We start from the raw sequence: 20,196 nt of genomic DNA on the forward strand, positions 1-20,196 counted from the left end.
TTTTTTCCTCGATTTCTTGTTGCAGTCTCAATGAAAATCGTCGACTGTCCAGTCAAAGTCAATGAACCAATGGATTACACGTCCGTCAACAGAGGCTGCGTGTTGAAGGTGTCGACCTGTCTTGGGTCCTCCTGCTCTAGGGGTTGGCAGACCTGGTCTAGTTCGCATGCCTTTGACCAGTGTACTCCACTGTGACCGATACGGTACGGTATGGTATAGGCCGGCTGTTGAATGCAACGGCTGATGGCTGTCCGTCGCGTCTGATGCTCATTCTTGTACAATGTACAATGTACAATTGTGGAACAAGACCGGTAATGGGGTCTGGCATGACTAGACTCAAGAATGCAAAGCCTACAAAATGTTGTTACCCTGGACTACTCCACTTCAATTTGAACTCAAACTATCTCTTAAAGTTCTACCACCTTTTAAGCTGACAAAAAATCCAAACTGAAATTTCCCCAAAGTATAAGTAGTCGACCCCGCGCGGGTTCGTTCTACTTTACTTGGCGTGCTATACTTGATTACTTTCCACTTTACACGCATTTAGACTGTATACTATCTCACTTACAGTAGCATACGGTAATATTATTTGCATATGCAGAATTATAGTCGACCACTAGGAAAAAGACCGGTAGTTGGTCCATAGCGAGAGAAGGCAAAGCAAACAAAATGTTGTTACCCTTGCTTGACAGGTCTACGACAAATGGTAATACTATCTGTTAAATGAGCACATTATCGTAAACCGTCAGCAAAGCGACGGGAGTTTGCACTAGTTTCCCCAAAGTATAACTAGTCGACCCCGCGCAGGTTCGTTATAATTGGCGTGCTATACTTGATTACTTTCCACTTTACACGCATTTAGACTGTACACTGTCGCACTTATGGTAGCATAATATTATTTGCATATGACTTGAATATGCAGAATTATAGTCGACCACCAGGAAAAAGACCGGTAGTTGGTCCATAGCGAGAGAAGGCAAAGCAAACAAAATGTTGTTACCCTTGCTTGACAGGTCTACGACAAATGGTAATACTATCTGTTAAATGAGCACATTATCGTAAACCGTCAGCAAAGCGACGGGAGTTTGCACTAGTTTCCCCAAAGTATAACTAGTCGACCCCGCGCAGGTTCGTTATAATTGGCGTGCTATACTTGATTACTTTCCACTTTACATGCATTTAGACTGTACACTGTCGCACTTATGGTAGCATAATATTATTTGCATATGACTTGAATATGCAGAATTATAGTCGACCACTAGGAAAAAGACCGGTAGTTGGTCCATAGCGAGAGAAGGCAATGCCTACAAATTTTGTTACCCTGGACTACTCCACTTCAATTTGAACTCAATCTATCTCTTAAAGTTCTAACACCTTTTAAGCTAACAAAAACCCAAACTGAAATTTCCCCAAAGTATAACTAGTCGATCCCGCGCGGGTTCGTTATAATTGGCGTGCTAAACTTGATTACTTTCCACTTTACATGCATTTAGACTGTACACTGTCGTACTTATAGTAGCATAATATTATTTGCGTATGACTTGAATATGTAGAATTATAATCGGCCACTACTGAGCATATTATTTACACATGACTTTATTATTGAAAACTATAATAGACTGATAGAAGAAGAACGGTAGTGGTCCATGCCTTGAGATTGCAACGCTTAATAACTTTGTTACCGAGACTACTTAACTAATTTTGACTCCAATTGTACGCGTCGATCTCTTTAAGTCCCGGCACCTCGTAACTGACAAACAACTCAAACCAAAATTTCCCCTAAATTCCGGCGCCTCTTCCTTCAAAAAATGAATCGTAATTTCTCTCTCCGTGAACAGTAACACAGTCACCAATCATAAGCAAAACGGTTTAATGTCATACTATTGTAATTAAACGCTAGCGAGCGCTATATTCTAGACTTGTATATGAATTAATTATTATATTACATTATTAATTGTATACCCCACTCGCCGCACTTTACGTAAGCATAGTCTTTATTCAATGAGTACTTTACGCGTATGGGTATATTGCTAAAATCATTCCATTGGATAGCATTAAAGCAGTCGATAAGTTTAATTTTTCACAATCAGCATATGTAACTTGATCTCATTGCGCTAAAGCATGGCTAAAATTGTTCACCCTTATGATTCCTGCACTAGTTTATTCGGTAATGCCCTCTCTGTCTGAATAACTACGAACACATTGAACCTGCTAATGGCGTTTCTTCGGGTTCCTTCCGTCGTTCTCAACCTATCTTAATAATGGTACTACTTGTAACGAGATCAAGAATCTGAGACTTTGAGCTTTCCTTTCCTTTAGTCTACTTTATTTGGAAGCCCATGCCAAGCGCGATATCATACATACGTTAACGAGACATCAGAACTGTGACAACAAATCAGCTCTAGTACCAACATAACTTTAATACCATATCCTAATGCACGTGAACATTTGTAGCATGTGATCTTAATCTAGTGCAGTAAATAAGGTGTAGACAAGCCGTAAATAGTATTGCACGATATTTAGGATTCCCTACGTTCTATGGCGCGTACACTACAAGCTAGCAAGCAGTAGTTTACAGGACAGGCGATGTTACCACACTACTATTTTATCGTAACGTAGCATTGGTCAACTGTTACTAACTAAGGTAAAGCAGTTCCTTAAACTTACGACTGAAACTGCTTCTCCAATACTCTGATAGCATATTCCCTCTGTCTTCTTAACTAATCCCTGATTAGATAATTATTATCTACGAGCTTATTTATCCAGCTAATGAAGTTGCCCCTCTCGCTTCTCAACTCATACCGTAGAAGTATTGAACTGTTCCAAAAGTAATGACGACTGATACTACATCTCTAATTGCATATTTTCTCTCTCTCTCTCTCTCTTCTTGACTAGTCCTTGATATTTAGAACATCAATGTCAACGTAGAGTACCGTAATACTAATGACAGTAACGGTGTTTCAAAAGTCTCGCAAAATAAAAGTTTTATTTTTCTCAGTAAATATATTTTGCGGTTTATGATAAATTTCATCTTTACCCTGGTAAAATGGAAATAAATATCTAACATAAATAACGATTAGGCGGTAAAAAGTTAGGGATTCTTACGGTAGTATTCGAAAGTGTTGTTATATCTGGGTCCACGCGTACGTAGAGCGGGCCACTTATACTAATTACTAACGTTGATTGGTATTAATCAAAAGGGAATAAGGCTGCAACTGAATTCGCTGCATGCTCGCTTATTGTCGAGTTTCCACTAGAATGCTATTATACATCACCACAATCCCTTGCCATAAGGGTAAGAGAAAATTATTTCCTCTTAATATAGTATCTGGTCTTACACAGAAATAAACACGAGTATTTTACAAGTGACATGGCCTACTACTGTATATGAGTACAGTGCATAAATGCATGTATGTGTATATGGTGCTAGAAATGTCAATGCTTAACGGTAAGTACTGAATTGTCGCTACTACAATACTAGAGTGGAAAATATAGGGCTATGGTATGAAAGCAACAAGTGCGGATATAAGCGTACATGTCCAGCAAAGCTTCTCTGGTATCGTACTTATAAATAAAGATGGCTTACAAAGTTGAGTAAGGTATGAAATAATCCACTAAACTAATCATAGTAGAGATAAATACTGCTGAAAAACATAAAACTAATCCTAAAGTAGCTAGTAGAAAGTACATATCCAACTGTAATAAAGTGTTGCAAACTTTTTTATCTGATTTAATCTGATCTCAATGATTAAATTCTCACAAAGTAATCGATTCAGTCAAGATGAAATTAAAAAAGAAAAGCTTGTATGACAATGTATTAGAATAGTAGAGCGATAATAAGCTACTAGCAAGATCCTAAAGTGAAGTATCCTAAGCTCAAAGTAAAGCTCTTATCGGCAGTTCTTAAATATATTTACTTCAATCTATTTACACCTATCGTACGAACACTCGTTCATAGGCTAAAGATACCATTGCTTTCTGTTAATGTTCAACACTTTATAAACTGTTGGCCATCTCATAATTACGGTACATCGATTCGCATAGACCTTGTACCATACGTCTTTAGTCAAGTGACTATACTTAGTAGTCAATATCTAATATTGGTAATCAGCAATATTCTAATATTAGAAATCCAACTACGAGTATATCCAATATAGCTATCAGCTGAATTAAATAGAGAGTGCATTACTACACCAGAACAACTAAAGACGCTGCTATTGACATCTTTAAAATTGAATAATAAAGTAACTCGTACGCGTATAAATCGATCTCTTGAAAAAATGATCACCCATTGAGCCATTCCATTCCATATATCCATATATACAATTGTATTTTACTTTATTAGACAAATAACCAGGTTATTGTCTGTAAATAATAATATGAATGCTTTCAGGCAAGGCGTTAATACTTCTAGATCAATCGAATACTGCATATAGTGATGTTATGAAGAAAAGAAAAAGCACGAGAGTAAAACATCGAAAAATGTCACGCATTCGCTAGCTGCATATCTATGCATTACCTAGGACAGGCTAGAATAGAGAAAGATTATTATTAGAATAGAAATCGATATCGCTTCATCAGAGACTGCCTAGGATTAGTAGCCCATGCCTGGACTAACTACTCAAACATTCATATTTATTCGACAGAATTCGGTTTACCTTCTTGCCAAGCAATGTTATTTATAATCTATTCAGCTTGCCACTTGTTGCAATACTTCTGTACCTACCGTATGGTAGCTTATGATCCAGTTTTGCAATACTACAATTAACCAACAAGGCATTCAAGGGTTACAAAATATATCACAACACCAATCTATTAGTAAGGTAGTTGTAGAAATGTACCACTGAATTATGTAAAATCGCAATTTTTACTTAACACGATAAATAATTCTTATGCCGCTAGTGCAACTCCATGGGACTCTTTTATCATGTTAACGACGAGAACTGCTACTGACTGTGATAATGGAAATTTCAACACGTGCCCTAACTTAACTAATCTACCATTCATAATTAAATTTTTACGCTCATAGTTCAAAGAAAATATTACTACAAGTAGCCAGAAGACAAGCTACCGCATCTACCCGTTGACTAACATGCGAATACATGTTGAGTGTATGGCAGATCCATTCAACTCGAAATTAATGTTGGTGATCGAAACTCAGTTGACGACAAATTCTAGCTATAATGATTATTTTTCTTTATTGCGAATACAAATGGATGGATAAATCAACGGTTATAACAGCATTGAAGATATCAGAAATATCCTACACATTAAAACGAATAGTAAGTAGAATGTCTATATAAGATGACTGTAGTATAACATAACACAATATAAGAATAACATAATGGTGAGAGCTACCGTGATCATAAACGCAAAAGATATAGTATATCAACCGGTCTAACAAAATACAACAGGCATTTTGATCGGATATAAGTACAAGTTAGGATAATACAATATTTTGTAGTTATGCCAATGCCCTCCATGCTGTGTCGGGTCAACAGATGCTATGATGTGGACATGAATTGAGATATTGTAGAAGTATTTCTAGCTTCTACTGTGTAAGAATCTATCAAAGAAGCTGTGGTTTTGAAAGGAGAAATAAAACGTGCTACCAACAATTCTTCAATTCTAAAGTCGCATTCATCACTTCAAATTACATTAATAAATAGTTTCAATCTTTATTATAAAAATCCCATAACAATCAAGCAATATTGGCGGAATGATTTATGTTTAGCGATAATGCCGATGGAGTAGATCGACTATGTAATATTGAACGTTATATTAGTAATTGTTACAAGTTGAATAAGAAATTAAAATTACATATTGGTTTAGGTGAACTATGTAACCTTATTCAAAAATAAAGAGATAAAATATTTTAAGGAACTATATTTCGCTATGCTACGTCAGTCAATGACAATAGATGGTTATAAGTAAATGGGCTGATGGTTTTAAAGAGGAATAATTGAAGTTCCACTAAATTTGAAATCATGAATTAACTCATTTTCCTTATAAACTAACAGTAGTAGTATCCTGATGCTTTATAGAATCCACATTATTTTTTTGTCCTATTTCAGTTTCGTGGTCGGATACTAATTTGCCATTGGTATAGCTAGTTTCTGTAGGTAGCGGACCGTTGCATAATAAATGCTTCCAACATTGACGAGCCACACGATTAAAGAGGACGTAGAAGAAAAAGATAAATACACCTTGCAATGAAGATAATGTTGTAAAAATAACTGAGAAGACCATTTGTGTAGTTCCCGTAGTATGAATGGCCACAATTGAAAATAGCCATGGCAAACCCAATGTAAATATTAAACCGGCGGATGGAATAACAATGCGATATAAATGGAATTGACGATCTTGATTGCTCATATTGATCAACTTAAATGTAATGATTACAAAAAAGATGCAATTAACACCCAAAAGACCCACCATAGGATAGACAAAAGTCGCATCGGCCCAAACGCGCTTCATCCAACAACTATGGAAAATAAAAAAATAGGAAATAATATTAATTCTACATGTAGATAACCAATTTATTTGAACTAAGGTAATGTAATCGAGATAATATGGAACTAAATAAGCATTAATCATTAAAAAGTCGTATCAATCGATAGAACTAATTTTTTCCTCGCCATTGCTAGAATAAAGAATAGCAAATCTGTTGTAAAACTTACTATCCGGACGCATTGGATCCATAAATTGATCCTGACGTGTTATTAATTAAGCAAATAATAACCACAAGAGCCGGAATACCTGGAATGTGATACAATATTCATACTTAATATTAATTTTATTATATCACCATAGTTCAAGATAGCTATTCCATTATCGTCGATATGAGTGGGAGTCGATTATGGAATATCATAAAGTTTACTATTCGCCTTAGTTAAAAGCTAATGCCTAGTCAAATTTTAATATCCATAGAACTAACCATAGCCACATGATGTACATATAATATTAGTGACGTAGGAATTCCACCATTTCTTGAACAAGATCAATTCGAAGCATAAGTACAGACCCACTAATAACATCAAGATGACAGCAGACATCAGAAAGAAGTGTAAAAATACGGCTACTGCGGTACAAGTTTTGGGATAAATGATTGCAGCTACTACAAAGAAATTGCCGAAATAGTAGATTGCCAAACTTGAACATAAATAGATTAAGATCTGATAGCACTGATTTCTTCTCATTGGCCTAAAATACAAAAGTGGAATTGTAAGATAATATCATGCGAGGCAAAAAATAGCAGATTTTAGAACACTCAACATCACTCTATTCGATGATTACAGAAGGTAGTTATAATTATACGTGAAGATTGACGGGAAAATAGACTATTGATAGTATATCTAACTTACCTATTGCTAGAACATGCGTACTACTTTAGAAAAAGAATTTAAAATAATAAATCTAATTCATTCATAAAGAAAATATCCATCCTTTCACTTTGCAACTAAGAACTACTTCAAGTTGAAATTACTAAAGGTAAAATTCATGCGCTAATATTCTTTCTTAACTGATACAAAGAAACTATAACGGCTGAATTGTTATTATAAATAAGAATTGAAATTAGGTAGGAATGCTATATAATACAGACTATCTTACTTGAAGAATGCTATGGTAAATATGGTTATTATTAGGCAACCCAAAGAGAAACCACCGCCAATACTGGATACATAGCGCATTGCTACTCTTACTTGTTCAGCAGAAGCTCCACTGTCTGGACTGTTAGTATAAATGCTTGTGCTATTACTATTGTTAAGATTAGGTTCTCGAGTAACAGGAGGCACAGTTTGTGGTGCAATAATAACTTCCTAGCGAATTACAAAGTTATCAACAGCTTATTAAAATATCGTCGGCATAGCTATCAATTGCAAGCTCAACAGATACTTCTATCCATCGTATGCTATTAATTCAACACTTTTATAATACAGTAATTAAGAATAATATCTATCATGACTTGCATCGTATAAATTTCAATTTCAAATAATTACATACCAATTCCAATTTTAATTGACATTTAGCCACATAAAGCATGAGAGGACCCATAAAACCTTTACTCATTGATGCATTCCAGTATTCAGCTATGGCAATTCGCTTAAATCCATTGACATAAGCTGAAAAGCTGAGAATAGATGAAACTTGAGTAACGGACCTATTGAAGCGTGAAACCAGTTACAATGTAAAGAAAAAATAACATGATTAGCAAAATAATTTAAATCTGATATGATAAAAATATTAAAATACTCTAAGGCCTTCATATCGCATCAATATATACTATTCACTGTAGTCAGTATTATTAAACTGCCATTGAGTACACTGCTAAAGGCACCTATTTCATCTAATATACACGTAATCACACATTGATCTTATACGAGATTATAAGCATGACTATATGTGTAATAAAAAATAGAATGATATCAAAAGAATGGATATAGTCGCGAATATATAGTTCTGCATCTAAGACAGATATTAAGGAGATGAACTATTCTAATGTAAATGAATGGCTGCAAGAGCTGCATTTAATGTAGTGTATTAAGAACGATCTAATTCAACAATTTATATTGATTATACGGTAAATTACATTCAAAAATTGGATTTCGTGATATTTACGTGCAATTTTGGGTCGTTCCATTTTCAAATTCATTGGGAATATTAATGCAATAGCTTGTAGGTCTAGAAATGGAAAAATACAATTTACCAAAATTATCTCAAATCATCCGTTAGCTTTATCCAGTATATCATAATTCTTATGGATCCGGTATAAATACAGCACAGAAATTAAAAGTAATGCAGAAAATGTTAAATATAAATTCGTGTTTTTGATATTTATCACTATACCGTGCTCTGCCAATTCGAGAAACCGTATAATTTCCTGTCAATCCTAAATATAGGGTTTCGACCTATTTTATGGTTTAAAAAATAGACATAGGTGCATTAATCATCGATACTACTCTTTCTTTGCGATATTAACCTTCAATTTTAGACTATCAGTAATTTATTAGTATTCGGTAATCTCCATAGATAAAAGTATCGAAAACATTACAAAACTTAGTTTAAATCATTCATTACGCCAAGTTTCATATCATTAAAATGTAAATTCGAAAATTGTTAATATAAATCCATATTACGCTATATTTTAATCATAAGCTGACGCTCTATAGCCACTGCAATTTAATATTACGCACAGTATAAATAATTATCAAGAATCATAATTTCTTGTCCACTTCATTTTAATTATTTATAAATTTTGGTAAATCACAGTAGCTGCACACAGTACTATGTGATTAGTGGAGTAAAACTCTTGACTATCAGTAGAAGTTGGTATCTTGCCGAGTAATGATAGCTAAAGAAAACCTTCAAACAATTTGATCTTCGTTATATGTAAAAATGGCTCGATTGGACTACTGCGATTTAAAATAGGATACTTACAGAATATTTTATTTCGTTGGCTAATGCCTTATAGGTCGGGCCACTTCTGTCAGTATAAGAAGACAGAAAGGGACGATTTTTCATCGCCAGAGTGAAAATGGAATTGCCCTTTTTGATTTCTTCAGTTTCTGCCCAAGCGCTAGCAACAACTAAAATCATAGCAATTATAAAACAATCCAAACAGATAAGTAAATTACATCATCCAAGATCACATAGAAGTTATTATTATACAGTAATATTTATTAATGAGATATGCAATATTACATTGCCTTATAAGCTAGACAATTTATCATAAAACTTAGCATTGATTTACCCGGCATTAAACAAGATTACGTATATTAATTTTCTAATTTAACATTTATCTCTTTCATTTCTTTAAAATTAAAGAATTTAGCTTTAACATACTGCAGAAAAAGACCAAAATTCCTTTTGCTAGTATAGCTTTCATATTTGAAATTTCGCTTTTCAAGTTATTCTAAAGAAATAAGCCACAAAGAAACGTTACATTGGATAGAAAATCATGTGCCAATTATTTCATAACTCTATAATAGCATAAACATTAAGATTAAACCCTAGGCTTAAACCATCATAAGAAAATCAAGAAATAATTTTCGAAGTAAACGAAAACTATATTTAAGTTTATGGTATGTGGAGTTTTGCACCTAAGATAATTAATTATATAATGTAGTTGAATACCGTCCTAAATGTCAATTCATTCTAGGGTTGTATCAAAATTTCAATGGTATAGGTAAGTATAAGCAACGAAAAGTTAATTAATTAATATTGTTTATCATGCTTTTGTCGCAATTAAAATAAGGTAGATAGTCTAGCAGACATTAGCATTCATCTTATTTTAGCATCTATTATTAAGCTAACCCTGGTCAAATAATTTCACTTGCAATGCGGACTACAATAAATTTAAATTTATTACAAAATGAGTAATGGGACGCTAAAGACCTTATACCGCTCTAGCAAAATAAGTTATTAAAATTGATTGATATAAAGTCACGCAAGTGATTATTTCTAACGCTAGATTAGCGAATTAACTCTAGAAATAACTAATGTTGTTAGAGATTCATCATTCGCTACCTTGATAATATCATTTTATTTTCAATTACTAAGTTCTTTAATTATCATCTAGTATCATCTGATAAGATATATCTAAGATGAATAAAAAAATTGGTCTGATTCCATCTCGCTCTATTTTAACAATCGACTCAGTACGAATGTCGTATTATAATGTCAACAGTTTAGCAAAAAATCGATAAATAATAAAGATGGCACTTGAACAAATAAAAGAGTCTATAAAAACGATGGTATGACCAAAAATGCGCAAATAAATACGAAAATACCAAACCCGCCTCGAAAACTGGTCGTATTACGATACAAAATATATCAATATATATTAAATTGAACCTATGGCCTGAAGAAATAGGAGCGTTACTATAGGGCATGAATGCTCTAGGCCAGAGGCTTCGAAGAGGAATTTTATCTTATAATTGTCTGATTAGGCAATCATGAATAGACTTCATGTTTAACAATGAGGGAAGGGAATTAAAAAAAGTAAAAAAATACATGGTCAATTGCATTGTGCTGTTGCCAGACTTACAACAGATGTTGAATTAGTTGAGGAGGATGAAAAATAGCAGGTAAACTAATATCAAATTAGATGGCTAGCGTTGCAGAGTAAGACTGTCCAGTTAAGGTCAAATGTTCAAGAGATGGTAAAATTCTGAATGGAGCTCTAAACTATCCTCTTACTGACTCGAAAATACCGTTATTAGCGCCTCTTAGCAAAGCTAATAGCACTACTCAAATACGTAAATAACTTTCTTACGCGTAGTTTGTCTAAATAAGTATGAAAGCAGTTAAGAATGTTTACCGTAAGAAAAATACATTAAATCGGTAGCAGTTATTTCTCTCCAGCTGTTCTATTGATGTTTATTGATTATTTTGATGTCATTGAGCTGTAAAATCCTGACTAGAAAAATTTGATTCCCATACAGTGCTAATTTAATAGAATAGAATAGGGTAATAGCAAAAGACATCAGATATTAACTAGCTATCACCAATGAAGAAAAATAGAGTGGGACTGATGACTAAGTCATTCAAAATTTGAAATAGCTATCGTCATCATGATATCCTGCTGAAGCAATAAAAATCTATGAGACAATATTAAAAGGACCTACTCTAGAGTTTGAAGTATCAACAAACTATGTAAATGGAATAAATTATCTACTCTATCAGTTAACAACAATAAAAATAGTCATTCTCTTATATGGATTATAATAAAGAATTGGCCATATTGCCAGACAGATCAGTTGGTTGTCTAGACATTGTGATGCAAAGTAGCTATTAATACTATTATCGTTGATGGCTTTACTTTTATATTATCATAACACAGTCATAAATATTGCAAACTATTGTCAACTTAGATAGAATAATAGATTGGATCCATTGGCAACCATGATGAACTACAGTCTATCAGCTTAAAATACTGTTCATCCCCAATAAATTTCCAAGGCTAGAAAATATTAATCTCGATTACACAAAGTTAAATAACGTAAAAATAAAATTTTGCATACAAATCTACGTAATAGTTCAATGTAGTAGGAGTTTATTTTTATAGTCTCCTATATTTAAAATTAAGCTATCACTAAAGGCGCGTTCGTGATCAATCTCTTATCGAATTAAGTAAATGATTAGATGTTAATATGTTAACACTAAATAATCGAAGAATTAATATTTTCATGTCGATCGCACTGCTAGCCTATAATATCTCATCAGACTATGCAATGACATTATAACTCAATACATGCTACGAAATACTAGAAAACTCAACACAAGTTATAAGTTAACCGCATAAAATGTAGCTGCAATGCTATTTGATTGATATTTCTACTTAGTAATTAAGGGAGAGTATCATCTTTGCCCTTGCTATCATGACACTGTAAACGTCTGAGATCAAATCAATATGCTACATCATTAATCCATCCAATTTGATGTTAATTAAATGCATTAAAAGTTTGCTTTGAACATATCACGTAATAAACCGGCTAGGTAATACAATAGGAGATAGGAGAGCAAGGCACTTCTGCTATAGACAGATGAAATTGCAAAGGGATCAGCTAAAGAAGAAAGGCAATTAGCTTTTAGCAGTAATTGCTAGTTATGATATCACATTTTGTGCATTGTTTTATATTAAGATGAGTTCAAGGTGGAGCTCACTAATTGGAATTATCTAAAGGAAATAATTAATACTTATAATAGAACAGTTACTTAGAAATTTCATCTACCATATGAAGTAATTATTATTTCTTTTTTCGTTATGGTCAATCATCAATGGACCAAAATGAATTGAACAGTGTCGATTATATGTCATTAATATTATGGAATAGATGCTATAAGCTGGTTAGTCAGTCTTACTAGAATATTTTTTGACTACTTTTAATGGATATACTTCGATATCCAGCCGTGAACATATTTGACATGGCATCAATAGTCACGGCTACCTGTTGATTCGATCACGCAATTCGACGGTCTTTAACACCGATTTCATGCAGTACTACAAATAAAAGTATCTACTACTGCAGCTTGCCTTATTCCACTGCTCTTTACTTGGTATTATATCACGTCAATTATAATTGCTAGGCGATAGAACTGTACATAATAAATCTTATGCAAAAAAAATTAGCAAGTATCATTGTAATCGTGAATATACAATATTATTCAACTCCAATGTGTATCTTTCGTCTTTTGAAGATACTATTCTCGATTATAACTCTTAGTTCGCCTATGAGATGCTAAGTATTCATTCAGTTACAGCTTTTTTTATAATGGCAGAGATATGAAACGTTATCTATGTGACGTAGATTTCTGTTTTATTTTAAATAATTCCTATAGAAAATTGATCTATTTCACTTTCTGACGGTTGCAATAATGTTACTAAAAGCAATGGTAATTTTATTTCCGAAGGATAGGATATAATTAGCTAAAACGATCTAATAGAGTCCGTAATTTATAAATTTTTATAATGCAATTGACTGGCGATGATCATGTTGATCGTTTTTGTAAATAATTTAATACAGAAGTTTATTTCACAAATCAACTTGATGATTACCTGTTGCACTTGTAATTAACGATGTCTTTAATGACGATAACGTTTCTAAAATTGGTCAAAGATTCAGTTCAAGCTCGATACAAACCCTAATTCAATTGTAGAAAAGAAATACCTTTAAGTTCATGTAGTAGCGACATTAAAAATTGAATAGACAAAAAAATTTATGGGTGTGAGGAAGTCGACATTTCAATATCATTAGCATTAATTAAGAGCGGTAGACTAGTTACCTGTTGAAATAATGGATGCAGTATGCCAATAGGGATATCAACGTTCTTCACAATAAATCACTTCCGAGATAGGTCTCAAAATGCGGCAGTGGATAGAATTATGAAGGTAGAAAATTAATTCCAAGGTATCTAGTTAGGGAGTATCGTTGGATAATATCAATCGAAAGATAATAAACCAGTTGCAAGAGAGCAGGTTAATGGTGCAGTATTATGATTTATTTGTACTTTATAGCCTTGTTTCAACTTGAACATTGGATTATTTTTCCAACAATTAATTTCAATGTTATGATCCCTCATAATCAAGGACATAAATTCACGTCATTGGCAATAAAAGCAGGCATTGTTTATGTCGTCAGGTATGCAATATCAATAAAATATGCATATAAATAATGACTTAAAAGTTGTTATCATAATATCGTTTACTATGTACTATTCAAACCGACATTATTGAATCAATCCATTCTATTTCAAAAGAAAACAAATAGCTTATAATACAAGGTCGTTTACACTTATGTCATCAATATTTTCATCAACCTTCAAGCATGTTATGATGATTTATTTTGATCCAATCGATTTGATATTGTTATTTTATGGCCGTTACTCGCTGGTACCATTCCATGATGACATTAGAAAGTAAGTATCAATATGTCGTAGAAGAAGTAAAAAACTGGTCATCACCTACTCGATATCATAGATAAATGGGACTAATCGAATCGATAAGATAGATTCAATTAATTCTTGAACTTCCTTTTTTCCTTACTCGTATCTTTTCTATCCTAACTTTATTCAATTTTAATGCACAGATTTTATTTTAATTTTTATGAGTTACTTTTCTGTCTCTAATTTTATTCCTCGGATATAGATTGAAAAGGAAATGACCCTGATAGAAAGAGCCGGCATGATGACTAAAAATTTCCATCAAGTCCTAATTATCCAATTCTCTCTCTCTCTCGCTGCAGGCAACTCGTGATTCTCTTTCATGGCCCAGTTATAACAGTTTTGATAGCACTATGCTGTGTTCTACCAACTACATTGTAATCTAGCAGTAAAATTGAAAAAATGATACAAAACAATAAAAATCCAATAGATATTCCTTTATTTTAAATCGGCAGGCTATCCTTCTATCGTCAGCATCTTAATTGACATTCGCTATTGACTTTACCATTCCACGCAATTAACTAGCACATAGAAAATCGACGGCATGGGCTAGACCACTTACTGTATAATTAATAATAGGCAAAATAGGTTTAATTGCCTTCTTATGGATCATGGCGGGTTAGAATCACGTGTATACATTAAGATACGTCATTTTAAATAGGATCCAATTAATAAAGAAAGAGGAATAAAAGGTTATGCTATTGTTAAGATGAATTGGATTTTAGGTCAACAGGCTTCATTGGGGAAGTTAGATGCTAGATCCTGATTCAATATTTATCCCAAGATATGATCAGATTTCAATTCTTTGATAGTTGAGATTTGTATGTTATATACGAATCTGAGTTCTAACATTTATCTATACACGTATAAATGAACAAAAATAGCGGATGAGCGGAACTGTGTTGTTTTAGATAGGTCTACTCTACATGCAATAAGCCAGAGTACAAACCACCAGCTTCGATAAAACATCAAATCAAGATGATGTATATCCATTATGGATAGACTCTTTTGAATAGCGTTCATATCTAGTACAAGGATTCAATGTAGAAATTCGACGCTAGATGCATATTTATTCCAAGATATAATTCGATTTAAATGATTCTATAGCTATGGCTTAAATGCTTTATACAAGCCTAAATTTAACCGATGAGTAAAAAAGGATCAATGGATGAGACTGTTTTCTTTCGCAAAGACCCAAACTTGATCTCAAAATAGAAGTAGAAGGCAATCATTCTGGTTAAATTATTACAACAAGATTGCGTTTCCATCATACGTGTATTCTTGTGCGAATAAGTACTGATCCTAAGTTGATCATTATCAATTCTATCTTATTTTTGCTTTGCTAACACTCGATATTAAACCTTTTACTTGTTAAAAAGGATAAGATTACTTCATTAGAGATGAGCATGGATCTAAGTATGTTACGATCGCTTCAGTTGCAGTATCATCGTCTACTGCAGAATAGAACTTTTACTTATTATACATGGATAAGATTACTTCATTAGATGTGGAAGTAAATTTGCATGTAACTTTGCCATTTTCATAGCAATACTTATTTTACAGGAGTTTAAATCTATTTTATGACTTTATGCAAGAAATTGAGTACCTCTACTCGTAAAACTCAGTACACTTGCTCTGCAATGGATGCTATTCATCCCGAACATGATTAAATCAGCTTTAACGAAAAAGAATACTTATTCTACTTCGCTTTTAGAACTACAATCTAATATCCAATTGATCTGATCATTTTATATAGTGTGATTACGTCTGTTAATAGTGCAGTAATCAAAACTTTTCATCAAATACAATTTATTCATATCAAGCCATAGCTTACTATACAGTTCTTTGTTTTATCTTGGGAAATACTGATAGTTACCAGCATTGCGGTACAGGTGGGTCTATTTTCTTAAAATTGATCATCATTTTTTTTATTACGGATTAAGTTAACGGTTACATCATAATCAGAAGATTTTTTCGAAATTAATTGTTCGATTGTGGCTTTAATTTAAAGCCAGTAAGATTTAGAAGAGAAAGGATAAACATATTGACATATATGTCATATGCTTTACAAGATTCTTTTCCAGTTCCATGTCAATCATACAAAATAGAATACTGTGCAAATTTTTGGGTGGTTTATTCCTGCTTGCATGCTCATATTAAAGTCAGAGTTCGTTTAGACTGAAGGATGATATATCATGCGATGATGCAAATGGTTTATTGGTATGACTAACGTAGTACCAAATGTTTGAAGAAAAAATTGAAATGCACTTATAAGGGGAGGAATTGAATATATTAGTCTTATTTTCCTTATCACAAGCAGAAGTAACTTAGATCATAGGATAAGAAAAATGATGTTCTAATTTGCATGATATTAGATATTTATAATAAGTAAAACCTAATAATTATCCTAGGTACAGCTAACGATATCTTTCACAACAGTAATAAAACAACATTACTGAAAGTAACTTTGGGAATTAATTAATGCATAGCATAATTCGATTTGATAGGGTACCAATAGCATAGTATTGACGCTGGTCATTATTGTTGTTTCTTTTTTAGGGAATAATTTGTTTACTGTCTCAGATCATACAATAATGTATCGCTGTATATTGTAAGAATAATATTTTGATTCTTCAAAACGATTGCCCATAACCTAAAAGGATCTTTCTAATAGCGTTGGTATGATTGAGCAACAGAAGCGATCATTTTCCTCTTTTTCAGTTAAACTATTAAAGTCGTAGTAGTAACTGTATCTTAGTGGTAGTATTACTTACTACTCTACAGAAGCTGTAATGAATATCATGATATATCTGTTACAAATCATTACACTTGAATAATTGTAATACTCGTATATATGTTACGGTAAAAGTGAGCATTAGGCGCGCATTCGCCTAGTGCTCACTTTTACCGTAACATATATACTGATTGAAAATAGAGATGAAATTCAGGATAATGATTTCTTCTTCTTTTAAGCCAATAAGAAGCGTATCTTAGGTATTTATTTACCAATAATAATTGGATTGTACAATTAGTACCTTAGTACTATCTATTCCTAAGAATGCCCTAAATATCAAAAGATTTTATTAAATTCAACGTATTATTCAGCAATGTTTTTTAATCTTGATCATTTATAAATAAACATTTCTAGAAAAAAATAAACGATGATTATACAGCCTCAGGCAAACTTTATCATCTATTCTTTAAAATTGTATGATCTACAACCTACGCAAATAGTGCATCGTTATTTAGATAAAAAAATAGCATGTTCTCCATTCTGTTCTATTTGACATATACGTACACCAGATTGCACTTCTAACAAACTTGACCTTAACGAAGAGGAGCTAGTCCCATTAATAATGTTAAGGCTAGCAATTTGTTGCAATGATGAACTAATTGCTAATTGGTTATTTAGCAATGGGGCTGCCTTAGGCTAAGGTGGATAGATAATCATTGATTCATTTACTAGTATGAGATTCTATATATTTTAATTTGTTGATGGAGATGGGGTCTTGCATTGCACGGATATAAAGCAATTTGGTAATGGGGACCGCATTAATTAGTTATCCGCGGTCTGCTGTATTGAAATTATGACTGTACTTGCTAAAGGTCTCTTTAATTAATGCATTAAAGTGTTGATGTACTGAAAGAACTTTCGTAGAAGTACCTATGCTGTAGATTACTATGACTAGATAAACTCGAGAAATACATAAAGATTCATCGATATAAATCATGAATAGACCGTTATGGATATTCATGAATGGAAATAGCATTAATCATGCTCATGTTTTGCTTCAAAAACTTCCTGATATGCTTAATGACTGTTTCTTAATTATTAATAAGTAACGGTGGCTTTAAAGTCAATCCATCAAATTACACTATAAAATAAAGAACTCTAGTGGGTTAGATGATATTCAGCTACTATAAAAATTATAAGCCAAGCCTATGTTAAATGAGCACATTATCGTAAACCGTCAGCAAAGCGACGGGAGTTTGCACTAGTATATTGTAAATAAGGCTAAAGGAAATACTGCTAAAGAACAATAATTAAATGCAATATCAAATTAAAATCTGTTGAATTTTCTTAATCGAGGAATTAAGTCCTATAAATGTTTTGAGTACAATTAATAAGTATGGAAAAATGGAAGCCTTACGTTAAAACAGCAAATATATCACGGTGAAACGTGTATCATTGATCCTCTATACTGTAGAAGGGAACGTATAAAGCTGTCATTTTCAATCAATGAAGAAAGTGCAATTGATCCTCTACACTGTACTGTAGAAGGGAAAAGTATAAAGCTGTCATTTTCAATCAACGAAGAAAGTCTAATTGATCTTCTACACTAAAGAAGGGAAACATATTTCTTCATTGATTTTCAATCAATGAAGAAAGTCCAATTGATCCTCTACACTGTAGAAGGGAAAAGTATAAAGCTGTCATTTTCAATCAGCAAAGAAAGTTTAATTGATCTTCTACACTAAAGAAGGGAAACGTATTTCTTCATTGATTGAAAATCAATGAAGAAAGTCCAATTGATCCTCTACACTGTGGAAGGGAAAAGTATAAAGCTGTCATTTTCAATCAACGAAGAAAGTCCAATTGATCTTCTACACTAAAGAAGGGAAACGTATTTCTTCATTGCTCCTCTACACTGTAGAAGGGAAAAGTATAAAGCTGTCATTTTCAATCAACGAAGAAAGTCTAATTGATCGTCTACACTAAAGAAGGGAAACGTATTTCTTCATTGATTTTCAATCATTCTTCATCGATTTTCAATCAATGAAGAAAGTCCAATTGATCCTCTACACGATAGAAGGGAAATGTATTCTTCACTCATTTTCAATCAATGAAGAAAGTAGGAGTACAAGCCAGGGAATTATAGAAAAAGGCTTTTCTTCCTGACCTTCTATGACCGAAGTAAACAGCAATTCGCTCGAAAGAGCGATTTGTCCATTTTGATTTCACTAGCTGTCTCGTGTACTCGTCAAAAGTGATACAAGCCTTTATAACGATCTCGACACTTTCATACAGTATACTACCATACTGTACTTTCGCCAAAAACCCTACTTTGATAGGGTACTGTATAGAACGTAGGAAATCGGGTTCAATATTACGCAAATAGCACTATCCAATCAATAATCTACTATGGCACTATTGAATTTCATATTGGCACACCGGTGTTGCACTAATTCCTCTTGGATTGATGAAAATATTTTAGAATTCTTTCTAGTTTAGTTTACAAATTACAGGACTAGTAGAACATTCCACTCCTCCTGTTTAGAGCTCTGTAAGGGCTGCTCTTATTGGCTGTAGCCTTATATGTGAATTTCTATCGATTAAACTAGGCTTGATCTCCCAATTTTCTTGGTAAGCAAGGGCAACTCCAAGTTAATCTCCTGGCTTGCAACAGAAACAACTTCTTCTACCTCTTCATCAGGTAATTTGAAATGAGACTTGTAAACTAGACCCTAAAGTTAGACATAAGTTAACCGAGAATTATAGCTTATGTAGGAGTGATTAACTTAGGAAATGCCTGCAAAGTATGTCGTTGATGTTAGCTTACACCTTTCACAATATTGTAGTGTTATAAAGGAAAGCATTTATTAATTATTCTAATTGATGCGAATACAACTAGGGATAAAAAAGCAAAAAGTGAATGATGCATAATGTATGACAAGAAAGAAATAGTTTGGAATTTGCTTGACACTCAATTTAGTAATAGACAGTTTCACTTTAACTTAGTTACCAATCCAGTA

The 20,196-nt window shown here is 33.0% G+C and overlaps 1 protein-coding gene across 1 annotated transcript; it reads right to left on the reverse strand.

Moving 5' to 3' along the window:
• Positions 1-6,006: 6,006 nt before the first annotated feature.
• TRIADDRAFT_57670 (uncharacterized protein) lies at positions 6,007-9,886 on the reverse strand (the record flags this gene model as incomplete). The annotated part of the gene is made up of 8 exons (XM_002113811.1): positions 6,007-6,484; positions 6,681-6,759; positions 6,938-7,203; positions 7,612-7,820; positions 8,005-8,161; positions 8,848-8,909; positions 9,439-9,587; positions 9,844-9,886. 8 exons carry the CDS (start codon positions 9,884-9,886, stop codon positions 6,007-6,009), a joined length of 1,443 nt encoding a protein of 480 aa, XP_002113847.1.
• Between the last annotated feature and the right edge of the window lie 10,310 nt (positions 9,887-20,196).

This window comes from Trichoplax adhaerens, genomic scaffold (genome assembly GCF_000150275.1).
Source record: "Trichoplax adhaerens TRIADscaffold_6 genomic scaffold, whole genome shotgun sequence".
Taxonomy (NCBI): Eukaryota; Metazoa; Placozoa; class Uniplacotomia; order Trichoplacea; family Trichoplacidae; genus Trichoplax; species Trichoplax adhaerens.